Consider the following 27,612-nt stretch of genomic DNA (forward strand, 5'->3'; position numbering starts at 1 on the left):
TGTGTAAAATGTAGTTAATATGTATTAAAACATATTAACTATATTTTACATAAATTTTGGGTTCAGAAATTATTCAACTTCAGGTGGATAAAGCAAGTGTTCACATTTTAAAGTTAGGTTTATTTTTAAGTGTTTCCAAACAGTGTGCCAGATTACTTATTTGATTGTATTAAGGCTAATTTAATAATTAGATATAAAGCAATTTGACTACAAATATGGGTCAGGTTGCTATCTCAAGATACATTTAATAATTAGAAAATAAATTAATTTTTATATTGAAGTTAAGACCATTTATAAAAATATATATTTTTGAGTCTTTTCTTCATTAAGAAGGGTAAGTAAGTAAGACTATTATTAATATAAATTCTAGTTTGATTGACCCTGACATTAAAATGACATGTTAAAATATGACATTATAATATTTTAATGTCAGATTTATTGTTAAAATTTGTTAACTAATGTTAAAATTAATTAATTAATTAACAGTAATTCATCTAAATATATAAAATTACTTGACTGACTGAGTGATTCATCATCGCCCAGAGCAAACCGCTGAACGTAAAGAGGTGAAATTTTGTACACAGTTAGGATATGTTATGAAAACACACACTAAGAAGGGATTTTTTGAAATTCCCCTGCGGGGGGAGAGGGAAAGGATTAAAGTTTAACCTGAAGAAGGGCTTCTACTGTACTATTTTAGATGCAATTTTTTGTTTTCAACTACGTTTAGTTTTCATTGAGTACTTAGGTGTATTAAATTGATAACATTTCAGACATTGTTATAAATATTTTTATATATTTCAGTTTTTTAAAACCAAATGTTCGAACTGTTTTAAATTTGAATTTGTAATTGCATATTGGTTTGATTATAGAATGATTGTAAACGTTCCAGAAAATTGATCAAATTGAAAATAGTTTGTTTGATTCTCAGCAGTAGGTGTTATATAACAATTACTATGGTTGTTGAAATACTGAATATAAATGGGGTTTGCTTGCAAAATCCACATAGGCAAAGTCATGGGTAACAGTTAGTTTAGCATATAATCAAACTGTACCTAAATATTATATTGCTCTACTTTGATGCATGTAACCCTCAGGTTATTTGTTGAAAGGTATTTGGGTTATATGATGGAACAGGTTATCCATCAATTTTAAATTGCATTTATGAATGCACCTATGGAGCAATGATTACTCCATAGGTGCATTTTCCCATAGACATTGAGTGGGTTATTGAAAGGTTTTAGTTTTGTTTTAGAAATTTTCTACTGGTTTTATGCATGAAAATATAGTAATTTAATGATAATTTTTCAATACCTGAAAAACTGGATTTAATTAAGTATAAACAACAAAATAATACCAGTAATATCCAGCAATTTATTAAATAATAACAAAAACAAATGTTTGATGATTTTTAAATCGTCATCAAGTTAAATTATAGTAGCAGTCAAACATATATAAAAAAATTGAACATCACTTTAAACAGAATGAAATAATTATTTAATTGGTGGAAAGTGTGGATGTCAACAATGATGTAATCAGATATTTATTAAAGATACTTAAAATTATAGATGTACTTCAAAGATGGATCTCCATGCTTTACAGACTGCCTTGGCATCTCTGTAATTTATTGCAGTGTTTCAAAAAGTAGCTTTGTACATTTCTAGTTTCTCCAGATGTTTCAGATTTGTCCAGTTCCTAATTGAGAATCCAGTTCAATTAGGTCCATCTTTAGGTACACCTATAATCAATTAGGTACTTCTTAATTAGTTTGTCTTTGAAGTATACATATAAATTTAAGTCTTATCCCTAATAAGTATCTGGTTATATCATTGTCATTGTTGACATCCACACTTTCTACCAATGAAATAATTATTCCATTTTGTTTAAAGTGATGTTTAAATTTTTATATATGTTTAACTTCTTTTCAACTTGATGATATTTTTGCTTGTTTTATAATATTTATTTGACATTATTGTTGATGTCCACATTTTCCACCAATGAACTAATTATTCCATTTTGTTTAAAGTGATGTTTGAATTTTCATATATGTTTAACTTCTTTTCAACTTGATGATATTTTTGCTTGTTTGTTTTTATTTAGTAAAGTGTATTATTTGCTGGATATTACTGTTGTTGTTTTGTTATTTGGTACTTTGTTAAATCCAATTTCAAATATTGCATAGTTAATGTCACACATCACCACAGATACTCCAAATTTTGTACAAGATGGGTGCGAAAGAATGTTATCTATTTGGTATTCGGCCTATTTTTCGCTATTCAGCCGAATACCGAATATTTAATCACTATTCAGCCGAATACAGAATACCTAAAAACAGGAGTAATAAATAACAAAAACACAGTAAATTAATCATTTTGGTATTTAGATTTAATGTTGTTGGGTTAGTGTTGTTTGTATGTATTTATTTATAACTTATAACATGCACAAAATTAAAAAAAATAATATTAGTCACATGTATTCACAATTTATAAGTACAAAGATCAGCACACGTACACACCTTATTCGTTCGAGAATCGTCGCACGCATCTGAGGGTCTGACCCTGCCTATCCTTTTTAATTGCTCGTCTTTGCTCTTTCCTTTCTCTTTCTTCCATCTCTCTAGTCCACATATGCCTATGCATACATCATAATATGCACTGACGATACTTTCGATTCGTCACTCTTCCGTCATAGTTTTTCTATTTTATAATTACGTGACTCATAGCCTGGTGATAATGGAGAAAAGAGACAGATACAATGTCGGTATAAGTCACAGTTATGATTTCACATATTCGAGACAGCTTGGTAGCTCGAACGGCCACAGGCTTTCACCCGTGCATTTTAAGTGACTTTCATTACAAGCATTTAGCTTTCCGAAGTCTATGACAACAATCATTTGGCATTGGCATTCACGCCAATAAGCTGCCTAGTTTGTTTCATTATGTTATCAACTCAATTTCATATTTATTTTCACATTTTCACTTTGCAGTCCTTCTCTGTTCGTCTTCCGTTATTTACACATGTAGGTCATTTCATTGTTATTCACATTTGATATCATCATTTATCACATACTGCCATGATGCTACCACGACGTCTGTCTTCNACATAAATCAATTTGCAAAAAGAAGCAATGTTACGGTAACTGACTTTTGGGCCACCGTATATATTGAGCCCTTATTAATATTATTGGCCCTAACTTAATAGCGATTGGCCTTAATGAACGGATGTTAATAGTCAAATCGCATTAACGAGCTCCTAATTATTTCGGTTATACCGTTCTGATCACATTAGATACCTGCTAATTGTATGTGAATAGTAAGACTGATCGATCTTACTAGTTAAATATCCTGCATCCTCCTGCAACTGTAGCAAGTTACTAATTAACGTGATCTTACGAGGATACGTATTAACAGTCAGTGCACATTGGCAGGTTCCTCCTAATTATTGTAATGGCGGAGAAGACGAACTTCAATGAAGTCAACATCATTTTGGCGCCTGTAAATTAATTTTTATACTTTAAAACTTGTGTCCTTTACGTGATTTTGATGTTTTACAACGTACTACATTGATTCTGTCATTTCTATAAAAGCATTTCATGTTATGAGAAGATAGAAGTTTTCATCATCTCTCTCCTTTTTACTGACTTGCATCAATATTGTCAGCATCTTCCAAAGGCTGAAAAAAACTATCTTAAACTAAGAAACTAACTTAAAAAAGTTATTGGAAAATGTCTTGTGTGTGTCTTTAGTTGTCAACTTGATCTGTCGATACGACTTTATGTGATTGTTTACTCGCATGTAGTGTCAGTTATCGTTATATAAAACTTTTTTATTTTTTTAGAGATGAAACCTTAAAAGGAACTGAATTAACTTCAAAATTGGAACCTGCTTTTATGGCAGGATTGCGCTGTGTACAGTCTGATATTAGAGCAAAATTTTTTGAAGTATTTGATGCAAGTATGAGAAAACGGTTACATGATAGATTGTTATACATTGTTTGTTCACAGAATTGGGACACAATGGGCCCTCATTTCTGGATTAAACAATGTTTAGAATTACTACTTGTAACTGCAGTAACTACAACAACTATTCAAAGTTCAACAACTACTTCTTTGCTTCCTTCTGTTACATCTGTTATTAACTTAGCTGATTCTCAAGAAAGAGCTAACTTTGCTATGGTAACATCTGTAAAAGAAGAACCAGCTGATGTTGATTGTGTTGAAAACAAAGATGATGTGAGTATTTATGATTCTATTTTTAATACCAGAATTAAGTAATATTGCAGAATTCATTAATAGAATATAAATAATTGTTGTATTTCTTATTTTACATAGTTTTTAAGCATAAAAGATAAAATATTTTAGTTTAACTATTTTAATGTAAATAAAATTTTATAAGACAACATCTAGTCGAAATTTAGCATATTAAAGTATTTTTCAGTATTTATTTATTTAAATTTTTGTAATAAATTCTTTCTTAGTTAAGATTTTAATCTGTGAAACACTTCTAATATCATAAAATAGTTTACATATTTAATTAAATTTGAATGCAAAAAAATGAATATAAATTTTAAGAACTTGTTATATTAAGAATATAAGATTTAAGTTGGAAAGAAAGTGAAAATATTTAATTTTATCATTATCTGCTTCTATTTAACATTTTTAAAAATATATTTTATAACTGGTTGTTTTTATTAAAATTAATTAAAAGTTTTAGGATTTTTTAGGTCATTATGAATCACAAATATGATAGAATTTTAATGTCACAATTAAAAACTTTGTGAGTTTCATTAATTTATTGTTGTGGAAAAATAAATAAATATTTTAAAATAATATACAAGCTTGATACAGGCCGAAATATTAGATAAATTGTCAAAACTAAATACTGAGATAAATGAAATTTAGAAAATAACTTCAAAACTTTCCAAATGCAAAAATTAAAAAGAAATTTCTGTTATTCTATAGATTACTACTCTAGTATCGCAAAACATGCAAAACATCTTAAAATATTTATATCAATGAAGTTCAAGCATATAAAATAAAAAAAATAAAACAGAAAAACTTAAAACATTAAATTATCATCTTTTACAAGCTTTACTTAATACATTTTATTTTTAATTTTTAAGTTTTGATTTTTAAAACTAGACACTGTAATAGTTAAAAAAATATTCTATTATTTTTTTGAAAATTAAATATATTTATCTTGTGTGATTGGTTAATTGTTAATATTTCAATTTGAACTACAGGTATTCCTCATATAACCTGGTAGTTACATTCTGAAAAAGTGCCATGTTATGAGAATCCATGCTATACAAAACATAGGGTTAGGTTCTAAAAGTTAGCAAAAGTATACTATTCTTTTTCATTACTAAGAGAAATATGTTTAATAAAGCAATCAATAATTTATTTTCAATCAACAGTTAATTAACAATCACAATTAAAAGTACTGTATTATGTGTTAATATTAATTTTAGTTAAACAAGTGTATTTTCTTTCTACAAAGTATTGCCATCATCTCAGCTTTTTTGTTGATCTTGATCAGAAGTATTGGCAACATATTCATATTTTTTATTTTTATGGATGACAAAATAAAATTATGTTGTTATTCGAAAATTTGTTCTAGCGGGTCATATTCAGTTGAGCACCGAGTGACTTTTTTCCAGAATTTGTGTTTGAATACAAAGTACCACTGTATTTCATTTGTCTTTTTATGAATGAAGTAATCATTTATAGATAAGTAATACCTATGGTTAATAACAAAATGTTTAATAACAATTACCTAAAAAATGTTTAATAACAATTTCCTAAAAAATGTTTAAATAAACTTTACTAAATACATCTATAAAATATAAAAAGAAAACACAATGACAGTCTTAAGGGCTAAAGTCTGAAAGCAGCAACAACAACCACACTTGGTTGATAGGAAAGTTTAGTGCAATTTTTTCTTCATTGTTCTCTCAGTTTTTATTAAAGTAAACCTGACAAAAAGCACAAAATAATTTGAAAATTTCAATAATCTAAAATTCATGGGCAAATTTGAGATGACATGCATGCTTGCTTGAATAAAAACAAAGTATCAAATAATGAAATTTACACTTAAAAATTGTGAAATTTTGTAGAGGATTTCCAAAACTGTGTTAGAGTGAAACTGGAAGTTTATTGTACAGGGGATATCCCCAATTTTCAAACCGTGTTGTAGAAATATCGTGTTGTATGAGAGATAAATGTATTTAATAACTTTTTTATAAGATATGGAATTATGAAAATAGCATGTTTTTATTTATAATTTAGATTAGTGATTTTAAATAAGGATGTTTGTCAGCAAAAATGATCTAGACAATGAACTGTATTAATATTACTGGATTATTTTCAATTTACAAATCATTTAACCATAATTTAATAATATAATTTTAAGAATTTAAAACATGAATTGTTTGTGTATGAATAATTCTGTAGGAAGAAATAGATATTGAATTATCATCAACAGAAGATGGTCATACTAAAAGTGTTCTTTCTGAGAGTACATCAATTGGGCATTTAAGAAAAGAAACAGATCCTCATCAGAATTTACAACAACAAATAATTAGGCAAGCTAAATTTATAGAAGGATTAAAAGAAGTAAAAACAATTAGTTTTTTGACAGCAACTAGTCAGCTCTGTCATTTTGATACATCACTTGCTCAGCATCTTTGGATTCAAGTATTTCCTAAATTATGGAAAATTTTAAGTGATAAACAGCAGAATGTAAGAAGTAACTTTATACACTGATAAAATTTATGAATATAAAAAATATTATTTGATATTGAAATATATTTTTATTAGGTTTTGGCCAGTGAATTGATACCTTTTCTGTGTAGTGGCAGTCATGTTGTACAAAAAGATTGTCATCCAAGTGCAATTGGAACTTTTATGGAAGCCCTTTCTCAATGTGTACCATCTGTTCCAATCAAGCCTTCACTTCTTAAGGTAAATATATACAATTATTAAAATAATACTATTATGTACTTTTTGATAAATATATGTACAGGAAAAAATATAGAAAATAACGTTTAACAAAATTTGTTCTTGATCATAAAAGATTTAAATATTATTCTGTTTTATATATGATAAATAAGAATTCAATATATGATTATGAAGCTTTATTTCCAGTTGCTTAATTGAGTTTTCAATATTTGAGTTGATTGTAAATCCATAAGATAGGAAATTCTGTATGACATAAATATTTGTCATCATAGAATTGTAATTAGCATCAGAATATTTTATATTAATACAGAATATTTTTCAATAAAAATTACACAAATTACTGTATTTATAATTTATATTTTTCAATAAAAATTATAAATACAGTACAGTAGAACCTCGATTATCCGGACTAATTGGGGATGAAGGTAGTCCAGATAAGGGAAAAATTCGAATAATTGAAACAAATACTTTAATTTGTCTTTTAATGATAATACAACATGTTTTCTTTTCGATGACATATCGGTAATATTAAAAGTAAATACTGTATTTAAACTGTAATCAAATTTTCAAGAAACAAACATTTGTATTGAATTTGGACTACTACTGACCAACGCTAACAGACTACCTATTGTTTAAAAGGCCCTCTGGTAGCGCAAGACGACGGATTTTATAAAATAAAAAGCAGTTGAAACTGCATTTTATGAATAAAAATTTGACAAACTATTTATTGCTTTATGATGAATAAAATTTTTTTGTCGCATTCGCGGCTTTTAAGTAATGCATAAACCTTCGAGGTGCAAGGCCTTTCGGACCACGAGGCATAGGCAGTGGCCCACGTCATCCATGCCTTATGCCGCCCTTGGTCAAAGAAATGATGTAATTTGAATATAAATTATTTATAAATACGTATGTCAAGTTATATTTTTATTACGACGTAAAATATATTTAAGAGTTTACGACCACTGTGCTGGGTGAGACGCTGTTGAAACAAAAAAAGTTATGCATTCCATCACGTACATAAACAGTATCGCAATTCGCCAAGTGCAAATCAGCAAATTTGTAAAATTTTTGTTTATTTTGAACATCTGGATAATCAAAAATCCGGATATTAGAGGTCCGGATAATCGATGTTCTACTATAATTGAAAATTTAAAAAATAAATATTGAATATATAATAGAACATTAAAACTTACAAAATTATAAAGAATAAAAATTTTCTAAGAAGCAAAATAAAATTACTACTGTATAAAAAATTTTAGAACTTTAATTCAGAAATAAAGAAATCTTTTCCTTATGTGCAGTGAATTCTAAACTTCATACCTTTATGTGAATTGGCACAATAAGTCAATTCATATAGAGGTGCGAAATTTCAAATTCACAGAAACTTGTAAATGAAGAGACAGTAAGTAAAACCAATAAACAACTTTTAATATCAAAAGGAAAATAAATGATAATTGGTCTGTTCACCTGTTTGATTATTTAGATCTTCACAAATTTATTGTTTCATCTTCAGTGGTAGTTTCAAGGACAATGCTAGGAATAAAATACTGTATTTCCTTGCAAAAATTAATTCAATGGCAATTGATATTTTAAAAATTATTGATTCAAATGCTTTTAAAATTTGGGGCAGCAAAAATAGCATGATGTATCTGAATCCGTGATATGATGTGGCAGGATATAATGAGTGGCTACTGTATGTATATTCAAAGTCAGTTTTTATGGAATTCAACTGATTTCTTTAATTTCTAAAAATTTGTATAATAAAGATGTGTTTGGTATAATATGAATATAATCAGTTTTAGTCTATTTCAGATAATTGCATTATTTATGTTTTATCTGTAGTTTTTATTCTGTAGATGATGATAATTAATATAAAATAAATGCAATGTTGTTATGCTATTTATAATATAGATATTTATATATTCTTATCTAAGAGAGTTATACAGAATCCAAACTATAAAACTCTATGTTAGTATCATGCATGCATATGTATATACAGTAGAGCATCGATTATCTGACTCAATTGGGGACTGAGGTTGGTTGGATTACTGAAAAAACGGATAACCGAAAAGTATGAAAAAATACATTATTAGTATAGTATATGGGTATATCCCATGTAATTAGTATATTAGTATATCACTATTAACCTACTTCACGTTGAATTTTCATCGATGTTAAGCCTAACAACATTTTTTTAAAATAATAATTGTTGCTATTGTATCATTAAAAATTGTTTCTTTATTTTGCACAAAATAAATACAGTACTGTACTGTATATTGAAAAATATAAAACAAAAAAAATATATATATATACATACATACATACAGTATTCAGGTTACATATTTTACATAAAGTAGGCCTATACATTAGAAAAAGAAGTCCAAAATTTATATCTTCGATGAAAATGGATTCCAATTCAGCATGACACACAGTCCTCAGAAAAATCCATACAAAACAAACAACCACTCATAATTAGAAAATTAATCCATGTTTAAATACTGGCCTCCCTTTTATGGTCGAGCCAGTGCTGCCAGCTAAAACATGCAAAAATTTAACAAAAATAATATTAAAGTAGCCAAGACATAGCCAAATATTGTAGCACCACATCACTAGTGGACATTTGAATTTGCTAACTAGAACACAGTTGATTAATCGATGTGATGATTGATTGGGGGTCAGATAATCGATGCTCTACTGTATATGTATGCAGTATTTCAACAGAGAGTTTTATTTTTCTCATAATTTCAACAAATTCAAAATTTAATTTTTCAGAATAACTGATTGTATAAAAAGTTTTATTAATTAACATTTAAATAACACATTAAAGATATTCTTTGTTCATTCCAACAATTTATTTTTATCAAAGTAAATATACTTGTATATAATAAAACATACAACAGTTTGAGCAATCCGAAGAGGGTAAAATTACTATACAAGCATTTTAGATTTTCTTTCTTCTGACAATCTGTCATTATTTAACATTTCATGTAAATTGCATTAAGAATACCAAAAATTAATATAAACCCTTTTATGTTAGTTTATTTAATTAATTAGAAATTCTATACAAATAAAGTAAGTTATTTCATTTATATTCAAAATTTTTATGAAAAATTTTGTGATGTCTAATATAAATCTATTTTATTCATTAACTATGAGTGAAATGGTTTTATATTTATAGTTCAATAAAATGTTCACATATTCATGTGTAATTGTATAATAAATTGTTATATTAATGGAAAAGAATGTAATATACAGTAGAGCGTCGATTATCCAAATCAATTGGGCACTGGGGTTGTTCCGAAGATTGATGTTTCGGATAACCGATTATGTACGAAAAAATATATTAATTTATTCCATCTTGACATTTTTCTCCATTGTGTGTCGCTTCGCGTTGAATTTTCGTCGGTGTTAAGCCTAACAGAGACTAATGTATCGTTAAAAATTATTTTTTTATTTTGTACAAACAAAATAAATATATTGAAAAATATAAAAACAATAAAAAATTATACTTCAGAAGTTAATTTAGTATCAAAAACGTAAAATATTTGAGTAGCCTAAGACATAGCCAAAGATTGCAGTGCCACAGCACTGGTGAAAATTTAAATTTGCCGACTGGAATTCTTTTGGATGATTGACTTTCGGATAATCGATGCTCTATTGTATTTTAATTTTGTTATGTTTCTGCATGAAATAATTGTTACTTTCAATACATCTTTAAATTATGATTTATTTTCTAATGTATATAATCAGTCATTTTTATGTATTTTTATCACTTTTATTTTGTACTTAGCTTATTAAGTTATATTGACAGAAATATTTCTGTATCAATGACTCATTTAGGATTGCCAAGTTAAAAATTTTAATCTTTATATTTGGCATTTAATTTTAATGAAGATCTTTCCCATTTTGGCTTTTTTATATGTAAATATTAGTCCAAAAATAATGATGAAAAAAACATATAATTAATAATGGTAATAAATACACCTTTGAAGTTTCAGCAACTCAAATTTATTTGGAATAAATGTTTTTAGCAGTTTTGAGTTTCTGGGATTTTACAGGTGTATTTGTTACTGTTGTTATTTGTATATCTGATTGGTTTTTCTACACAAAAAATATAATTTATATAATGTTTAACTGATAATTGTCAAATTGGTAAATCCATTAATTAATACTTTTACACTTTTCAAGCTTGTGTGATAAAAATTTAAAAAATGATGATAAAGTATTTGATTCTATTAGTTATTTGTCAGGTTTTATTATTATTTTAAAAATAAATATCTGTTTTATTTATTATTCATAAATAATAATTATCACTCTTTAAAATTACTTTAGTATATTGGAAAATCACATAATCTATGGCATAGGTCAAGTTTATTGCTTGAAAATATGGCTTTTGAAAAAGGAGTTGCACCTCAAGTAAAATCAAGAGGAGCTTCTGCAGCCGATTGTTATGAATTTGAGCCAGTTACTTCACCACAACATGAAACACTTGATGCTCTTGCAGATATGTATTCAATGTTAAAAGAAGAAGATCTGTGGGCTGGATTATGGCAAAAAAGAGCAAAATATACAGAAACCAACATTGCAATAGCTTATGAACAGCAAGGTTTCTTTGAACAAGCTCAAGGTGCATTTGAATTGGCAATGAGTAAAGCTAGACAAGATCATAATACTGCACCAGCTTCACCAGCTTTACATAGTGAATATAGATTATGGGAGGAGCACTGGATTAGGTATTCTTATTTATATTATGGCTTTTAGTAAAATAGTCTTTAGTCATTTTAAATTTTATTAGATTTTAAAAAATATTTTCAGTTATTTAAAAAAAGTAAATGAATATTTATATTCAAGTTTAAATGAAATTTATATAAGCATGCTTTGATGTTATTAGATTTATTATAGACTAGCATCCCCTGTTGCGGCCTCGCCCACTCTTATATACATATAGAACTTGGAAAATTTGAACTAATTGTTCATTAATTATTTTTGGGTGATCAATGTGTAGTATTGCAGTAGAGTATTGTAAAATATAAAAAAATAAAATCATAAAACTTCTGAATAAATTATATTGATTTGAAACCTAAAAAATTCCTCGCTATATGCATTCGATTCTGAGATAAATGAATTTATTGCTTTTCCAGTCTTTGAGACCACTCTGCTGTAAATTTATGTTGTTTACAATTATGAACAATAATAGCTCTAGAACTTTTATTCCTTTTCGTGCTCTCACAGCTCTCGGCATTATTTATCAATCATTCTCAAAAATATTCACTTGAGATAAATCCAATAACTATTTTGAATATTTTGTATGATTACCTGCAGAAATTAATGCGTAATGATTCGAAAATCCGCCATAAGTACATGTACTGAAATCTAGCATTATGACGTCACTTTTTTAATTCCTCAAAGATTTTGCTAATTAACTAATTATAATTTAATGTCAGTTTTTCAAATATAATAATAAACTTCAATAATAGACTTTTCTTATAATAAGAAATTTCAATAATAGACAGAAAGCACTAATTCATGTATCACCATCTAGTGAAGAGAGAGATAAATAGACAGACAAAAATCCAATGTAGTTTTATTTAATTAATAAAAAATCTGTAGGTTTAATTAGTGGTAAACATTCCGGGGATCATAAAGATGCTATAGTTAAAATTTGGTAACGATTGGTTCAGTAGTTTTTGCGGTTAGTGGTCACAAACAAAAAATATGTTGTCTCTTTATCTAGTAGTATAGATTTAAACATTTTATGATCTGAGATTTGTTTAAATTTTGAAGTGTATTATGAATAGAAATTAAAGTTTTAGGATAATTATTTTATTTCAGAAAGTAATTTTATAACTTCCTTAATTTTGTGTGGCTAACCTGCAGATTATCTATATTTAAAACAATTTGTAAGTTAGATGTGGGTTATATGATTATGAAGTTAATCTGCTGCTAATTTTAATTTAATTTATTATGAAATCTCAAGGAGCTTTCTCTTTGTTTAAACTTGCCAAAATCATCTTTATACAGAATAAAAAATCCTTTGTCTGTTGCCATTGTGATTGTTTTTGGAAATTATCAAAGGCATATATCTATATGTCATACATATGGTTCTCTCTCATTCATTTTCTGTTGTATTTTGAAAGCTAATAAGTTTTCAGCAATTTTCTTTGCTATATATTAATTTGGTAACCGTTTATCTTTTGGATCTTTATATACTTTAAAAAGGTATCTAAATGTTCCATTTTTTTCTTTTCACTTATTTTATAATTACTTTTGCAATGAACTGATAATGGGAATGAAATGAAAGAAATAAGTGAAACAGGATGCTTGAGATGATACTTTCTAAATTGCATAATGGTAAGTATTATTTTAACAGCTGGTTTATGTTGGATGTTTTATTTTTGTACTAGCAATTTTCTGTGGTATATTCACACAAAATTATAACAATGATTTTATTTAAATTTTTAAAACTATTTAATGTTAAATACAATGTGTTTCATAAAATGTATTTAACTAATTAATTTACAAGAAACTTCATACAATATTAATTTATAAAACATTAAACTTATTTAAACATTTTTCAAAAATTACTTTCTGCTTTCATTAGATGTTCAAAAGAGCTTAATCAGTGGGATATGCTGCTAGATTATAGTACTACAAAAGGCTGCAGTAATCCACCTCTGATTCTGGAAAGTGCTTGGAGAATACCTAATTGGACTTTGATGAAAGAGGCTCTTGCTCAGGTAATAAAATATTACAATAGAGCATCGATTATCTGACTCAATTGGGGCTCAGGTTGGTCGGCTAACTGAAAAAATCGGATAACCGAAAAGAAGGGAAAAGATACATTATTAGTAGAGTATATTAGGATATTAGTATATCCCATGTAATTAGTTTATTAGTATATCGCTATTAACCAACTTTGTGTTGAATTTTCATTGATGTTTAGCCTAACAAATTTTTTTTTATATAATAATTGTNAGAGCGTCGTTTATCCGAATCAATTGGGACTGGGGTGGTTCGGATAACGAATCATGTACGAAAAAATATATTAATTTATCCCATGTTGAAATTTTTCTCCGTTGCGTGTCGCTTCGCGTTGAATTTTCGTCGATGTTAAGCGTAATGAAGACTATTGTATCGTTAAAAATTATTTCTTTATTTTGTACAAACAAAATAAATATATTGAAAAATATAAAAACAATAAAAAATTATACTTCAGAAGTTAATTTAGTATCAAAAACGTCAAATATTTGAGTAGCCCAAGACATAGCCAAAGATTGCAGCGCCACAGCACTGGCGAAAATTTAAATTTGCCAACTGGAATGCTTTCGGATAACAGACGTTTCGGATAACCAGCTTTCGGATAAACGACGCTCTACTGTAAATTCATAAGTTATTTAAGGTATCAGTTTAATTAACTATAATCGATTTTGCAAATTTATTATTGAAACTTCTGAAAACTATTATTACTAATTAATAAACCGTATATAGCATGCATCGGAATCTGTTTTCCGTTATCAGCAAGTATTGACAATAAACTCAAATTATTTGTTTACGTGATTCCCGTGATTCCTATACGCATCTTAGTGCGAGACATGGTGCGAACTTTCATCGAAAACCTCTCCCTTAAGCAAACAAACTAAAATGAAAAAAATTTATTTTAATAAATTGTTTGCCATCAGAATTTCGGACGACTGGCACCTTGTAATAATAACTAAGGATGCACCAATAAGCAAAATGGCCGATTACCGATTACCGATTAATCGGTCACGCATTATCGGCCGATACCGATTAATCGGCCGATTAGTGTTAATAATTTATTGTGTTAATAATTAATTACGGGCGGCCGGATGGCCGAGCGGTCAAGATGGCAGCCCACCTCTCTGGGGGACCCGGGATCCCCGGTAATTTTTCATGGGGTGGTCCGTTCGGATATGTCGGGCCCTGTCCCTCACCACCCGGCCACCCCATTGTGGGCCTGGCCGAACCCATAATGGGCCTGCTGTAAGAGGCCCTCTTAGTACCCACAGGGCGGAAAGAGTATTAAAAAAAATAGTTAATTATATTATGATTATTATTGCATGTAATAATTATATATTCTTAATAAAAATATAAAATTTCATATGATAAAAATAATTTTATAACGACTTGTTATAAAAATAATTTTCAATACGAAGCTATTTTTTTCTTTTTCAGATGTATTAAATTAAAATGATAAATTATTATTTTGATAAACTTTTAAATTTTAATTAATATCTAAATTCAAACACCTCATGGCTTCCAGTATTGCTTGGAAATTTTTTAAGAAAGATAAAAACGAGACGTTTTCTAAGTGCAATTTATGCCAGTCTTTTATTTCAAGAGATGGAAAAAATGCTAAAACTTTCACGACCAAAAACATGATAAATCATCTGGAAAAATGTCATCATAAAAATTTTTTAAAATAAACTTAAAAGATTAAAAGAGAAAGTTCTGAAACGAAAGACGCTGAATGTTCACCAGCAACAACGGAAACTCATATTCAAAGTCAAGCTACTTTAACTCAATTAATAGAGAAGAAAAAATTGTGGAATATCAACGATACAAAGAAGTTTATTATTTGATTGGATAAATGATAAGCTTAGATATACAGAATACTTTGTTGTATCAGATTTAGGATTTCAAAGATTACTAAAAAAATTCGTTTCTAATTACAAAATTCCCAGCAGAAAATATATATCTGAAAATAACATCCGTGATATATTTCAAAAAGTTCAGTCAAAAATTCAGAAAGCTATTGAGATTCAAAATATACTGTATTTCTTTAACCGCTGATATTTAGACAGCAACTACAAATAATTTTCCTTTTTAAAATGTAACAGCCTCACTAATTGAAGGATAATTTTCAGCAAGAGCTGTTTTGCGAATTGTTTCCTTTGAAGGTTCTATCTCTACGCTCTATCTCATATCTCATAGAGGAGTGTTATAGCTATGCGCTTCCTTTGAAGGTTCTCATACAGCTACACTTATCAGCGAACAGATAAAGATAGTTCTTGAACGATACAAGTTGACAAAAGTCATAAGATATTCTTAGTACTGAGAGATTCCAGAGCAAATATGGTAGCTGGAATCAGGAATTGCAAGTTAGAAGTATTATCATGCTTTACACATACACTGCAGCTGACACTAAACAAATGCATATTTTCTCAACAAGATCTGAAAACTACAATCACAGTTAATAGAAATATTGTCACACATTTTAACCATTCTTCTGTAGCTATAAGCAAATTGGAAGATTTGCGAGACAAGTTAGGTTTGCAGAAACACAAATTAATTCAAGATGTTCCTACTCGCTAGAATTCTACTTACTGCATGTTGCAAAGAAACTTTGAACAGCAAAAAGCCCTTGTGCATATACGCTATAGATAATAAAATTCCCACGTTGAGCACATATCAGTGGTCTCTCTTATTATCAAAAGTAAAGAGTAGTTCCTTTAAAAATGGCATTAATTCCACTATAGAAAGACTAGAAAATTCAATATAAAAAGATTTTCAGCATATATAGAAAACAAGTCTCTATGGTTGTCATCCTTATTAGATCCAAGATTCAAAATTAAATTTCAAAAAAAAAAAAAATAATGATAGAGAAAATAAAAAGATGGACAATCGATAGCTTAGATAATGTTGATAATTCAAAATCTCAAGAATTAAATTCTGAAGCTTCTGCTTCTGGAGACGATCAAGATGGAGGATAATCTCTGAGTTTTTCTAATTTATTTGATGAATTAACTTCTGGTGAACGAAAGAATGAATAAAAGCATGTTTTTAAAAAGGAAGAAAAAAACAAAACAAACGAACAAACGTTTCGATCAAGAATTAGAATAATATTTACATTTACCTTTTATACAAAGACATAGCGATCCATTTTTTTGGTGGAGAGTTCAAAAGAATTTTTTTCTAATTTAAGCAAAATAGCTATGAAATATCTAAGTCCCTTAGCATTTCCATTAAAAGTGAAAGAATTTTCAGAGTTGGAGGTAACATTTAAGAGCTTTGAAAATGGTGAAATTCTCATGTTTTATTATTACAGGTTTAGGGTTTTAAAGTTTGGATATTAAATTTTTATTTGTTTTATATATTTAAAGTTTAAACTTTAAATAAAACAGATAGTTTTGAATGGGTTACATTATACCTTATGATATGTATTAATAAAAGAAATAATTTAAGTTAAATTTTTTTTAATATTTAGATTGTCATGTAATAAATAATAAATATATAACAGAAATTTAATATTTTTTATTATTAGCCTTTTACATGACATTCTAACAAAAATATTAAAATACAAAATTGGCCGATTATTAAAACTGATTAATCGGGGGAAATGGCCAATACTGATTAATCGGGAAAATTTCCGATATGGCCGATTACCGATTACTTACCGATTAATCGGTGCATCCTTAGTGATTAGTGATTATGCTACGGACTTTTGACGGTGGGATATGTTACCGTTATTATTATTATTATTATTATTATTATCTCTCAACAATATCCCCACGTGTTGTTTGAAAAAGTATTATTTTGTTTATAAAAAGTATTTTTTTATTGTTAGCAAGGAAAAGGACATAGCTAGTTTCTCCAGATTTTCTCTAAAAGTGGTAATTTTTTTCATTATTTATTTAGTATTTTTATTAATTTTTTATTGATAAGACTGTGTCTTGTTTATAAAATAATACTGCCTGCTGTGTTACCAGCTTAGAGGTATGAAGGAGTACATGTCAAAAGTTGCAGTTTGGCACAAAGTATTAGGTGCCCAAATCATGCGTGCATAAAAAAACCAGACTTGTAGGTACTTAGGGGACTGAGAACTGAGTCAAAATAAAATTCAAAATGGCGATACTTGCTACAAACAGGCAGTGCGAGATTTGCACATGCGTTGCGTGTTGGGAAGTTGGAAATGTCACGGGGGTATACTAATGAAAAAAAGTTGGGAACCACTGCAGTAGAGCATTGATTATCCAAATATCGATTAACTGAAACATCAATTAACTGAAAGCTTTCCTTTTGGCAAATTTAAATTTCTGCTAGTACTGTGGCACTGCAATCTTTGGCTATGTTTTGGGCTACTCCAATATAATTTATTTGGTGTGTGTGTTTTATCTGGCAGCACTGGCATGACCATGAGAGGGTACTTAAGGATGTGCCAGAATTTGAATGAATTTCAACATGGGATAGGTTAATATATTTTTTCGTACATAATCGGTTATTTGAAAAATTGATTTTCTGAACAACCCCAGTCCCCAATTGATTCAGGTAATCGATGCTCTACTGTAGTTGAATTCTATTTGTTACAAATGTTTTTGTATATATTATTCAGGCAGTTATAACTTTTTATCAATTTAAATTTAATTTCTAAAATTGCAGAATTTATGACTATTTTCTATTAGTTTTTTACTAGTAGAACTATTAATAATTAGTTAAATTATAAACTGTTAAACTCTATTTTCTGCAGCCTTTTCACTCATCTTTACTCATTATTTTGTTTGTTGATTTTGATGAATGTTAATTTATTTTGTTTCAATGATCCTAAGTAAATGTTATTAAAATTATAGAATCTTAAACATTTTATCATATAAACAAATATTTAGTATTGGTAGTTAAATCAGTAGATAATGCATAAAATTTTTCATATTAATACTTGAAATTATTAACTGATTTTTTGCATTTCATGTGATTTTCTGTATTATTTGATGATTGGAAATATTAAGAGAATCAATACATACAAAATCTAAAATTCTTACTTTTTAGAGAAATTCATAATAAAAAGTTAATGATTTCAAATGCTTTTAATCTCATTTGGAATTTGTCAGATATTTTATATTTTAAAAAGAAAGAAATTGTAAAGTATAGAAAATGTTTAATATTGTTTTATTCGATGTGTGAATTTTTTTGTTTTAAACTCCTGAAATTCAGCAATTGAAAAATAAATAGAAATTTTGAGTATGTTGGATCAAGTAAAATGGACCATATCTGTTATGTTTGGGTGCACAATGTTACGTAAAATATCCCAAATTTCTGACACTAGTCTGGATTAGCCAACAGGGGATCATTAAATTCCAATGTCAGAATGGTCAAGGGATATACTGTATGTGGGTGGTGATGGTGGAGAGACAGATATGATGCACCTTTACACAAGAAATCCTTTATTGTAAATCAAGGATTAGCTTACATGAGACAAGTGGACAATTTGTTGCTGATGCTGTGACTCTCATAGTATAGTATGGTGTGGAAGAGGTTCGTTTCCATGGTGGAAGTTACAGAACCAGTCATAATGATAGTTGAATGTTTGATGGCAGTTAACAGCCCCAGGGCAGTGATGATATTGCATTGGAAGGAGGTGTTGGTGACCCATGTTGATCACTTATAGTGGCACCATTGAGGTGGAAACAATATAATTTCGTTCCTGATGTAGTCAACATGGATTTGTGGCAGGAAACAATGGACAAAAACTGTACCTTCTGTTAATTCTCTGGCATTGTGTGCTACCATGTCCTTGAAGACCAGGGATTATATCAAACTTTGTTTTCGATTTCCCATTTTGATTGGTTGGTTCCCTGATCCTCACTCATCCAAGTGGTCATTTCCTTGATACTAAGCATAATGAGATCCCCAGAGAGAAGTCAAGCTCAAAGCTGAATTCAATCTCCCAACTGGATATGGTTGATCTTAGGACTATATTATTTTATTAATATACAACTTCACATCATGTTTTAACATAAATAAAATTCCATGTCTAGTCACAAATATTTTCTCCCTTTTTTCTCTTTTGTTCTAAAACAAAAATTTTGTGAATTTGTGATGGTTTGGACCTGTCCAGAACCTCACAGAAATCAATGTAATCGGCCAATAATAATTCTATTCATATTCAAGAGTGATAAATTTTTAGGATGAAAATAAATAAATAAAGGGTGATAAAATCTCTGGCATGATATATATATATATATATTATTTTGTCCTGTATATATATATATATATATATATACAGGACAAAATAATAGGAACACCTGTGAAAGAATGCAAAATATTTATTAGTAGGGAGTTGGGCCACCATTGGCCTGAATTACAGCTTGTATCCAACGTGGGATTGAGAAATAAAGATCACGCAGAAAGTTTAAGGGAATTTGCAACTATTCCTCTTGCAGAGTGGTCTTGAGTTCAGGTAGTGTGAGTGGAGAAGGAAACTGAGCACGGACTTTGTTCTCTAAAAATCTCCACACAGACTCAATGATGTTGAGATCAGGGAACTGAGGACTCCACGTGAGATGTTCCACTTCATTATGCTCATCCAATTGTGTTTGAACACAGCAAGCCGTGTGTACAGGGGTGTTGTCATCTTGGAATAGAGGACGTTCTCCAGGAAACAGAGTATGAAGCAAGATGTAAATGATCTGCGAGAATACTGTGATAATGCTCGTCTCTGACCTTATCCCTCAGGACTACAAGTGGCCCCAGGCCACGCCACGATATCGCATCCCACAGCATCACAGAGCCCCTCCATGCTTCACGATAAGAACCAGACATAAAATGCCTCTGCCGTTTCAGAACACCCATCCGGTGGTCTGAAATAATGTAAATGATAATTCGTCAGACCCGATGACCTGTTTCCATTCCTGTTGTGTCCAGTTTCGGTGGTCTCGGTACCACTGTTGTTGCTTCATAGCATTCTGCGGCAACACAAACGGCTTAGGAATGGCTGCTTGGCCATGAATGCTCACAGCATGCAGCTCCCGTTGAATAGTTTTGGTGGATACGGGGTTCTGGAGATGGGTGTTCATCTCAGAGGTTATCTGCGGCAGTGTAGTCTTAAGTTTTTGGGCAACTATCCTCTTCAACGCTCATCTATCCCGGTTGGTCAACTTTGACTTTCACCCACTGTTCTGCTTCGCAGGGGACACCTTTCCCAGTTTTGTGTAGGCTGTCATAACCCTTGACACAGTGGACCTTGAAACACCCATAAGGTTGGCTGTTCTAGACATAGATGCTCCAGTGAGGCGAGTTCTAATAATCATGCCCTTTGCACATCAGACAGGTAGGACATAATGGCGCTTTGCTGGAAACAGAATTTTCTCATGCAAATGTCACACCTCCAAATGCTCGACTTATACCTTCCCTTTCACCCTCACTGGATGGCAGACTGTTGCGACACATGGCAGGCTGTATTGGACAATCAAAGTACAACACATTTTGAAAGGGGTGTTCCTCCTATTATTTTGTCTTATACCTGTGTATAAGACAAAATAATATATATATATAATAGCAGGGGGTTGTGGCCAAAGTTTTCATCTCTAAAACAGGAATGTCGAGCATCAAGCACTGCTATCTTGTAAGCAATGTTCATGTTTTAGAGATGAAATTTTCAGCCGCAATCTTGCTAATAACAACATATACAGTATCTTAGAATTATATCTGCAGTAAGCAGGAGTTGCAGGTTCAAGCCCTGTTCTAGGTCAATTCTTTTCTTTTAGAATATTCTGAACTAAAATTAAAACTTTACTTATAAGTCCTTATAGTATGAAATTTGTTAAAATGGACAAGATTATATAAATTGTATGTTTCCTTATATGAATAGAAATATTCAAAATAAAGCTTTATAAGAGGAGCCTCTTAATATGTTAACTCTTACTTTGTCGCACATGTATCCAGCAGATACATGGCGTTTTTTTTATTGAATTTCTCAAAAATAAATAACAGTTGAACTGCGAACTTTGTAGTAATCCTCAACTAATATCGTCTGAAGTGATTCTAGCAGTGGTTTTCAACTTTATCACCCTTTTTTAGAGAAATTTTATGAAAAACAATAACTTACTATCACCTGCAATAAATTCTCTCACAGCATGAGAGCACTGTACTCTCACAGTTGTTATGTGATTCAAACTTTTTCTCTTTGTTTCAATGACAGGACCAATCCCAATTCATTTCAAATAAGTCATTGCAGCTATTTTTGACAATGCAATTTTCTCACTTTGGTGTTGTGAGCCTGCGGATTTTTACGGGGCTCTTAAAATCAAAATTTAATAGCAATTGTTTCCAAAATGTAAACATCTTTGTTAGAAAAAAACGGAGAGGTAGAAATTAGATCAGAGGTCGCTGATTGTAGTAACAAGTCAGTGGGAAAGTTGACACACAGCTGTCAAGAATGCACTGTCATCATCAACTAAAGTCGATCACATGTTAGATTTCCCATAACAATGAAGCTCATGCCCCGGAAACTCAGCATGTGTCTGCACATGGAAGTTATTTCTGTACTTGTGCCAGTCAATTTCCATGCAAAGGAATTAGATCCCGTCGGAGAAGACATTCAACGGCTGCAGACTCTTCCATCAGCATCTGCCATACTTTGGTCATCATGCCATACATATATCGTCCATTCTCACATAGAGGTATTGTATGTTAGTACTCTGCAAACTCTCTCTCTCCCCAGAAACGAGATTAGACGTAGCTGACAGCTGCCCTTAGTATAACTTGCATTTAACCGCATTTAATCAAGTAGTCTTGTAATGATCTTATATGTTAACTTAGCTTAGTTATTCAATAAATGTGTTGTTTATTTGTTAAACCTGTCTCCTGTCTCTGAAAAGACGCCTGCTGGCTTACCGATGCACTCCCCACTTACTTTTTGCCCTCCTAGCCATCCGACGACTCCGAGACCAGGTTTTACCAGCCTGTGCAGTGTAAGTGGTCAGGAGGGATTAATCCCTGGCCCTCTGCTTGTCTCACAGTGTTATCGCCCTGCTGTCTGGCAATCAGAGCATGAAATTTAATACTTTCAATTTTTCAAGAATTAAAATTTATGTTTATTATGTAGCAATACTATTTTAGTAATTGTGACCCAAACATTTATTCAGTAATTTTATCAATATTTTTTTAATTATTAAAAATAAAATTATAGACCTCATTACTGGCAATACTAGCTGTTAAATCTAAAAAAAAAAACATTCTTCTGAGTGCAAGAAAACAATTTGTTAGTCATTTGACCCACAACTGACAGAGAAGGAAGTTTTTGAAAACAAACTAATAAAATGATTTGTTGTTTGTTGTCATTCACAATGGGGGGGACACAGAGTCTATTACTTTCTTGAAAGAAAATAAACAAAGCTTTACTACCCCGAACTTGAAAAATAATACGATTCTGTGAAATTTAACAAATCTGATCAATAAGTAAATGTTGAAATTATTTATAGTGAGTTGATATTTGATAAGTTTAGTTTTTTGCATTTACAGATCAAATTACAGAAAATATAAGTAAAAATCTAATTTTTTTAAAATCCATAATAATAGAAAATCCATAGATAGTAGAAAAAAATGTAAAAATTGAAGATATAATTGTAATCAAGTATATATATCAGTAAAATAATAAAAATTGCATTAATTTGCTTTGTATTCAGCAGATACAGCGTGCCAAATGATATCATGAAACTTGATGCACTTGGATGAGAGTTAAGAATGAAATAGCAATAAAATATTATAATTCACATATATTAGTGAGATTAATTAATTAGCTATCCAATGTTGGCATTTACTACTTTGAAAAATGAGCTAGACAAAAATAAAACTATTTGTTTTGGAGGAAACAAACAGAAATCCATCATTGTCATTTAAATTTCAGATATTTTTACTGTCCAGTAATCTGTGAAAGCAAGTATTTTTATGAATTACACAATTACAAAATTCTAAAGATAAGCCCAAACATCAGATTAGTTTTGGAATAAATAATGGCTAGTTTATAATCTTGAAATTTGGCTTAAAGGTAAATGTATTTTCTCTGTTTTATTAACAACAATAATAAAACTAAATACAGTAAAACCTGTCTATGGCGACCACCCACGGTTCCTTCAAAAAGTGGTCTTTTAGGCAGGTGGTCGTTCAATACAGGTGGTGCTGTAATACCGTATTTCCGTACGTATTTTGCGCACTTTTTAGCCATTTCTACTAAGCAAAACTCGAGGTGAGCAAAAATAAGCGAATTTTTTCAAGGATAGGGCTATATTGGTATTGTATTTTATTCTTATCGGATAACCCGATTTACAGGAATCGTCATGATATTATAAGACAGATTTAATACCAATATTTTAAAGATTAATACTATAGTTGCATTTTCTCGATTATAATGCACACTTTCTTTTTTCCGACTTAATTCATTCGACTCGGTTCTTTTCGTTCGCTCCTCAGTTACGTGTATTACGTCATCAATATACAAGCGCGTCCTATCTCTCCATCACTTTGCTTTTGGTTTTCGTTAGTTTAATCTTATTTTAACTTTAAAAATACTGTATTTTTTAATATTTAATATTTTCTTAATTAATTAAGTACAATAAGAAAAATTATTAATTAATAATAAAACGATTTTATTATTTTTTCTCATTATACGATTTCATTACAATCGCGGAATCGAAAAAGGAAGTAAAACTGATTTTTGCATTAATGCGTTTATTGTTTTTTGAATATTTTGCCTGCGAAAATTACTTGGATATTATTTTTCTAAAAATATCGTGGAAATAAGGTAGGTTGATACAGAAACTATTTATCGCACGTGTACTGTATATGAGCTTCAAAATAAATAAATAAAAATAGATTTTATCAAACGATGAGATCAGCCGATTAATTGTATCGTGTACAATATTTTACACCCCCAAGGAAAATACTGTAGGTCTAGGGTAAAATAAATTTTGTTTTCCCACAGTTAAACTTCGCCGCTAATTGCTGTTGTGATAACTTTAATACGATCTTCTAACGACAGCACTTTGCATTTCGGACATTTTCCAACAAACTGAAATGAATTTCCTTTGTTGCTAGACTAATTTATTAACACCTGCACCTAATTTCGAGGGTGGGAGAAGTGCCCGGGATGGGTTCGAACGAGAGTTTAGACTAATTCATTATATTAGGAGGCGGAAAAGTTGTTGAGATGGGTTCTTACAATAGTTTAGACCAGATACATTCGCGAAAGTGGTCGCTTATTACAGGTGTTGTGTGTTGTTTCGGACCAAAAATCGATGCCCGCGGTCGCGTTACACAGGTGGTCGTTTAATACGGGTAACTTATACGAAGACTCTATGGATAAACTATTCCGTGCCAGAAATTTTTGCCCGTTTTGGCAGGTGCCCGTCGAATGCAGGTGGTCGCCTAAGCAGTTTTCACTGTATAAGCTTATAAATTAGAAGGCATTTAAGCTTACCTTCATTGAATTTGGGATTTGATTTGTATTCTATACAAATTCCCAGAATTTATAGGAAAATATTTATGTTTACTAAAATGAAACTTATTTGTATACTTATGTGACAGTGGTGTGCTTACCATTTCATGTAAATGAAGTAAGGTTTTCATCTTTTATTCCTGTCTACATTCATATTTTAAATAGTAAGTGCAAATATTAGATGCACAATGATAAATCTTACTGAATGGCTGAATTATAATAATTATAAAGGATAGATAGATGGATTTAAACATTTCAGGTTTTTCTTGAAAACAGGGCTGTTGAGTCGAAGTTGGAGTCGTGGAGTTTTAGTGTTTTAGTCAGAGTTGTAGTCGGAGTCGTCAAAAAATCTGTCGACTCTGACTCCTTTTCACTTCTCAACTTGTTATGTATATACAATGGAAAAGTATTGAAATCGTGTCAAATTTGACCCTCCATGTTTCTTTTACAAATCTACACATTTGGAGATCTCCCGAACCCCCCCAAAAAAGTCAATAAAAGAGGAAAAATTTGCACACGTGTATGTTGGCATCTAATTTGTTTAATTTCTTTATTTCTTTAGCCATTCTGAGATATTTTCAATATCTCAGAATGGGTAAAGTTTAAGAAACGAAATGTGGCACTGTAGCTTGCGTATAAAGGGGCATTAATACTATTAAATTTTGAAATTCTTAATTAAAAGTCGACAGGGTGAAGACATAAAAGAGGCCATGTGTCATATCTCTTAATTAATGAATATTTTACTCGTTATTAGTGTTCAAAATTTAAAAAATAAAAAGTAAAACTCGTCTTTACCCTCAAAGTAAGCTCTTTTGTCATTTTATAATTGTACAGTAAAACTTGTTAAGATATTCTCGCCTACAATGTTAGAATGTGCATGGGGACATGATTTAGTTCAACCACTCTGATGCTTAATAACTAACTCCTGTGTTAAACCATCTGACTCCGATTCTAACCACTCAGACCACAGAAATTATTAGGCTTCAAACAGGATCATGCCCCCACACACAATCTAACATCCACACATATAGAAAAAAACCTCGAATCTTTTGCATATTTCTAAATTTCAAGGTGTCCTGAGTCCAAAAATGTAAAAATTTGGGAGGGGTCATTTTTTTGACCGAGCATTACACTTTCCCTCTGTTATATATAACAGCTGGAAAAGTAAAAATTATCGAATACATATTTATATATTACTTAGAGGAGTCTTTTAGCTTTGGAATAAAAAGTTTCTACGTTCTATCTTTATTAGAACTCTATTTATTGAATCTTTTATTCTGAGGTCACGTGATGACATCAGAATTTGCAGGTTTCTTTCGGTAACAAGTCTGCCCCTGGTCGGAGTCGGATGGTAAGGAAGAGTCGGAGTTGGAGTCGGTAGATTTTTACGCGACTCCACAGCCCTGCTTGAAAATGTTTAAATCTGTCTTGATGCAATTTTATTGTTTTTACTTAACAATATCAAATTTTTTAAAATTAATATTTCATTAAATTACTTTTTTTTAATGCTGTACAAACAATTTTATTAGAGTAAATTATAATAATTTTTATTTTATTTAGGTGGAAAATAGCTCTCCAAAAGAAATGCCTTGGAAAGTGAACTTATATCGAGGTTATCTTGCAATTTGCCATCCTGATGAACATCATTTAAATATTGTTGAACGTGTTGTAGAAGTAGCAACTGGTTTGTGTATTAGAGAATGGAGACGACTTCCACATATTGTATCACATATACATTTACCAATGCTACAAGTATGAAAATTTTATTTTTAGTATAATTTTAAATTAATTGGTGTTCTCTTATGATTTAAAAAGTAAAAAAAAAAAAAACAAAATTTTGTTTTATTTTAATTATTTTTGTGTGATTTAAAAACTTTATTTGCATATTTGTGTAGCATATGATTAAATTTTGATTAAAAAAATTAATTTAAATAATTTTTTATATATTTTACAATTTATTAGTTATTATTATTGATAGATAAATAGGGAGATTCAAAGATTTATCACTATTTCATTTTATGGTAATTCTTTTTGACAAATATTCTTAAAAGAGTTAAGTTTGTATTCTTTTGATAAATTTTTAAAGTAATAAGATGCATTTAAAGTTAATTATATGGATATAAAAATAACAAAATTATAGTTCTTATTTTGTATAATTTTTCTGTAATCTTTCAAATACAATAATCTGTACATTATTTTAACAGTTTCATATAAATGTCTTTATTTACTTATAGTTACATCTGTATCTATAAATTGTACATAAATTGAAAAATTTTGCATGGATTTCTTGCATGGAAATCTTGCACGGATTAGTAAAATTAATTGAACAATTTATTTTTTTAAATTTTAATACATTTTTTTATATTGCAAGTGATAGATAAATGTTTTCATTCATTTAATTGTTGTAAGGGTATAATTTTATTTAATA

At 29.7% G+C, this 27,612-nt stretch overlaps 1 protein-coding gene across 1 annotated transcript in view; it reads left to right on the forward strand.

Annotated features, from left to right (window-relative positions):
* LOC111631936 (transformation/transcription domain-associated protein-like) overlaps positions 1 to 27,612 on the forward strand; it is a 169,908-nt gene that overhangs the window by 103,819 nt on the left and 38,477 nt on the right. The window contains exons 41-46 of the mRNA XM_023376276.1: positions 3,838 to 4,231; positions 6,452 to 6,739; positions 6,818 to 6,961; positions 11,291 to 11,691; positions 13,560 to 13,695; positions 26,745 to 26,936. Coding sequence (XP_023232044.1) covers positions 3,838 to 4,231; positions 6,452 to 6,739; positions 6,818 to 6,961; positions 11,291 to 11,691; positions 13,560 to 13,695; positions 26,745 to 26,936 — 1,555 coding nt within the window. The remainder of the gene's footprint in view (positions 1 to 3,837; positions 4,232 to 6,451; positions 6,740 to 6,817; positions 6,962 to 11,290; positions 11,692 to 13,559; positions 13,696 to 26,744; positions 26,937 to 27,612) is intronic.

Source organism: Centruroides sculpturatus, unplaced genomic scaffold (assembly GCF_000671375.1).
Source record: "Centruroides sculpturatus isolate CEXI.00-Female unplaced genomic scaffold, Cexi_2.0 scaffold666, whole genome shotgun sequence".
NCBI classification, from domain to species: domain Eukaryota; kingdom Metazoa; phylum Arthropoda; class Arachnida; order Scorpiones; family Buthidae; genus Centruroides; species Centruroides sculpturatus.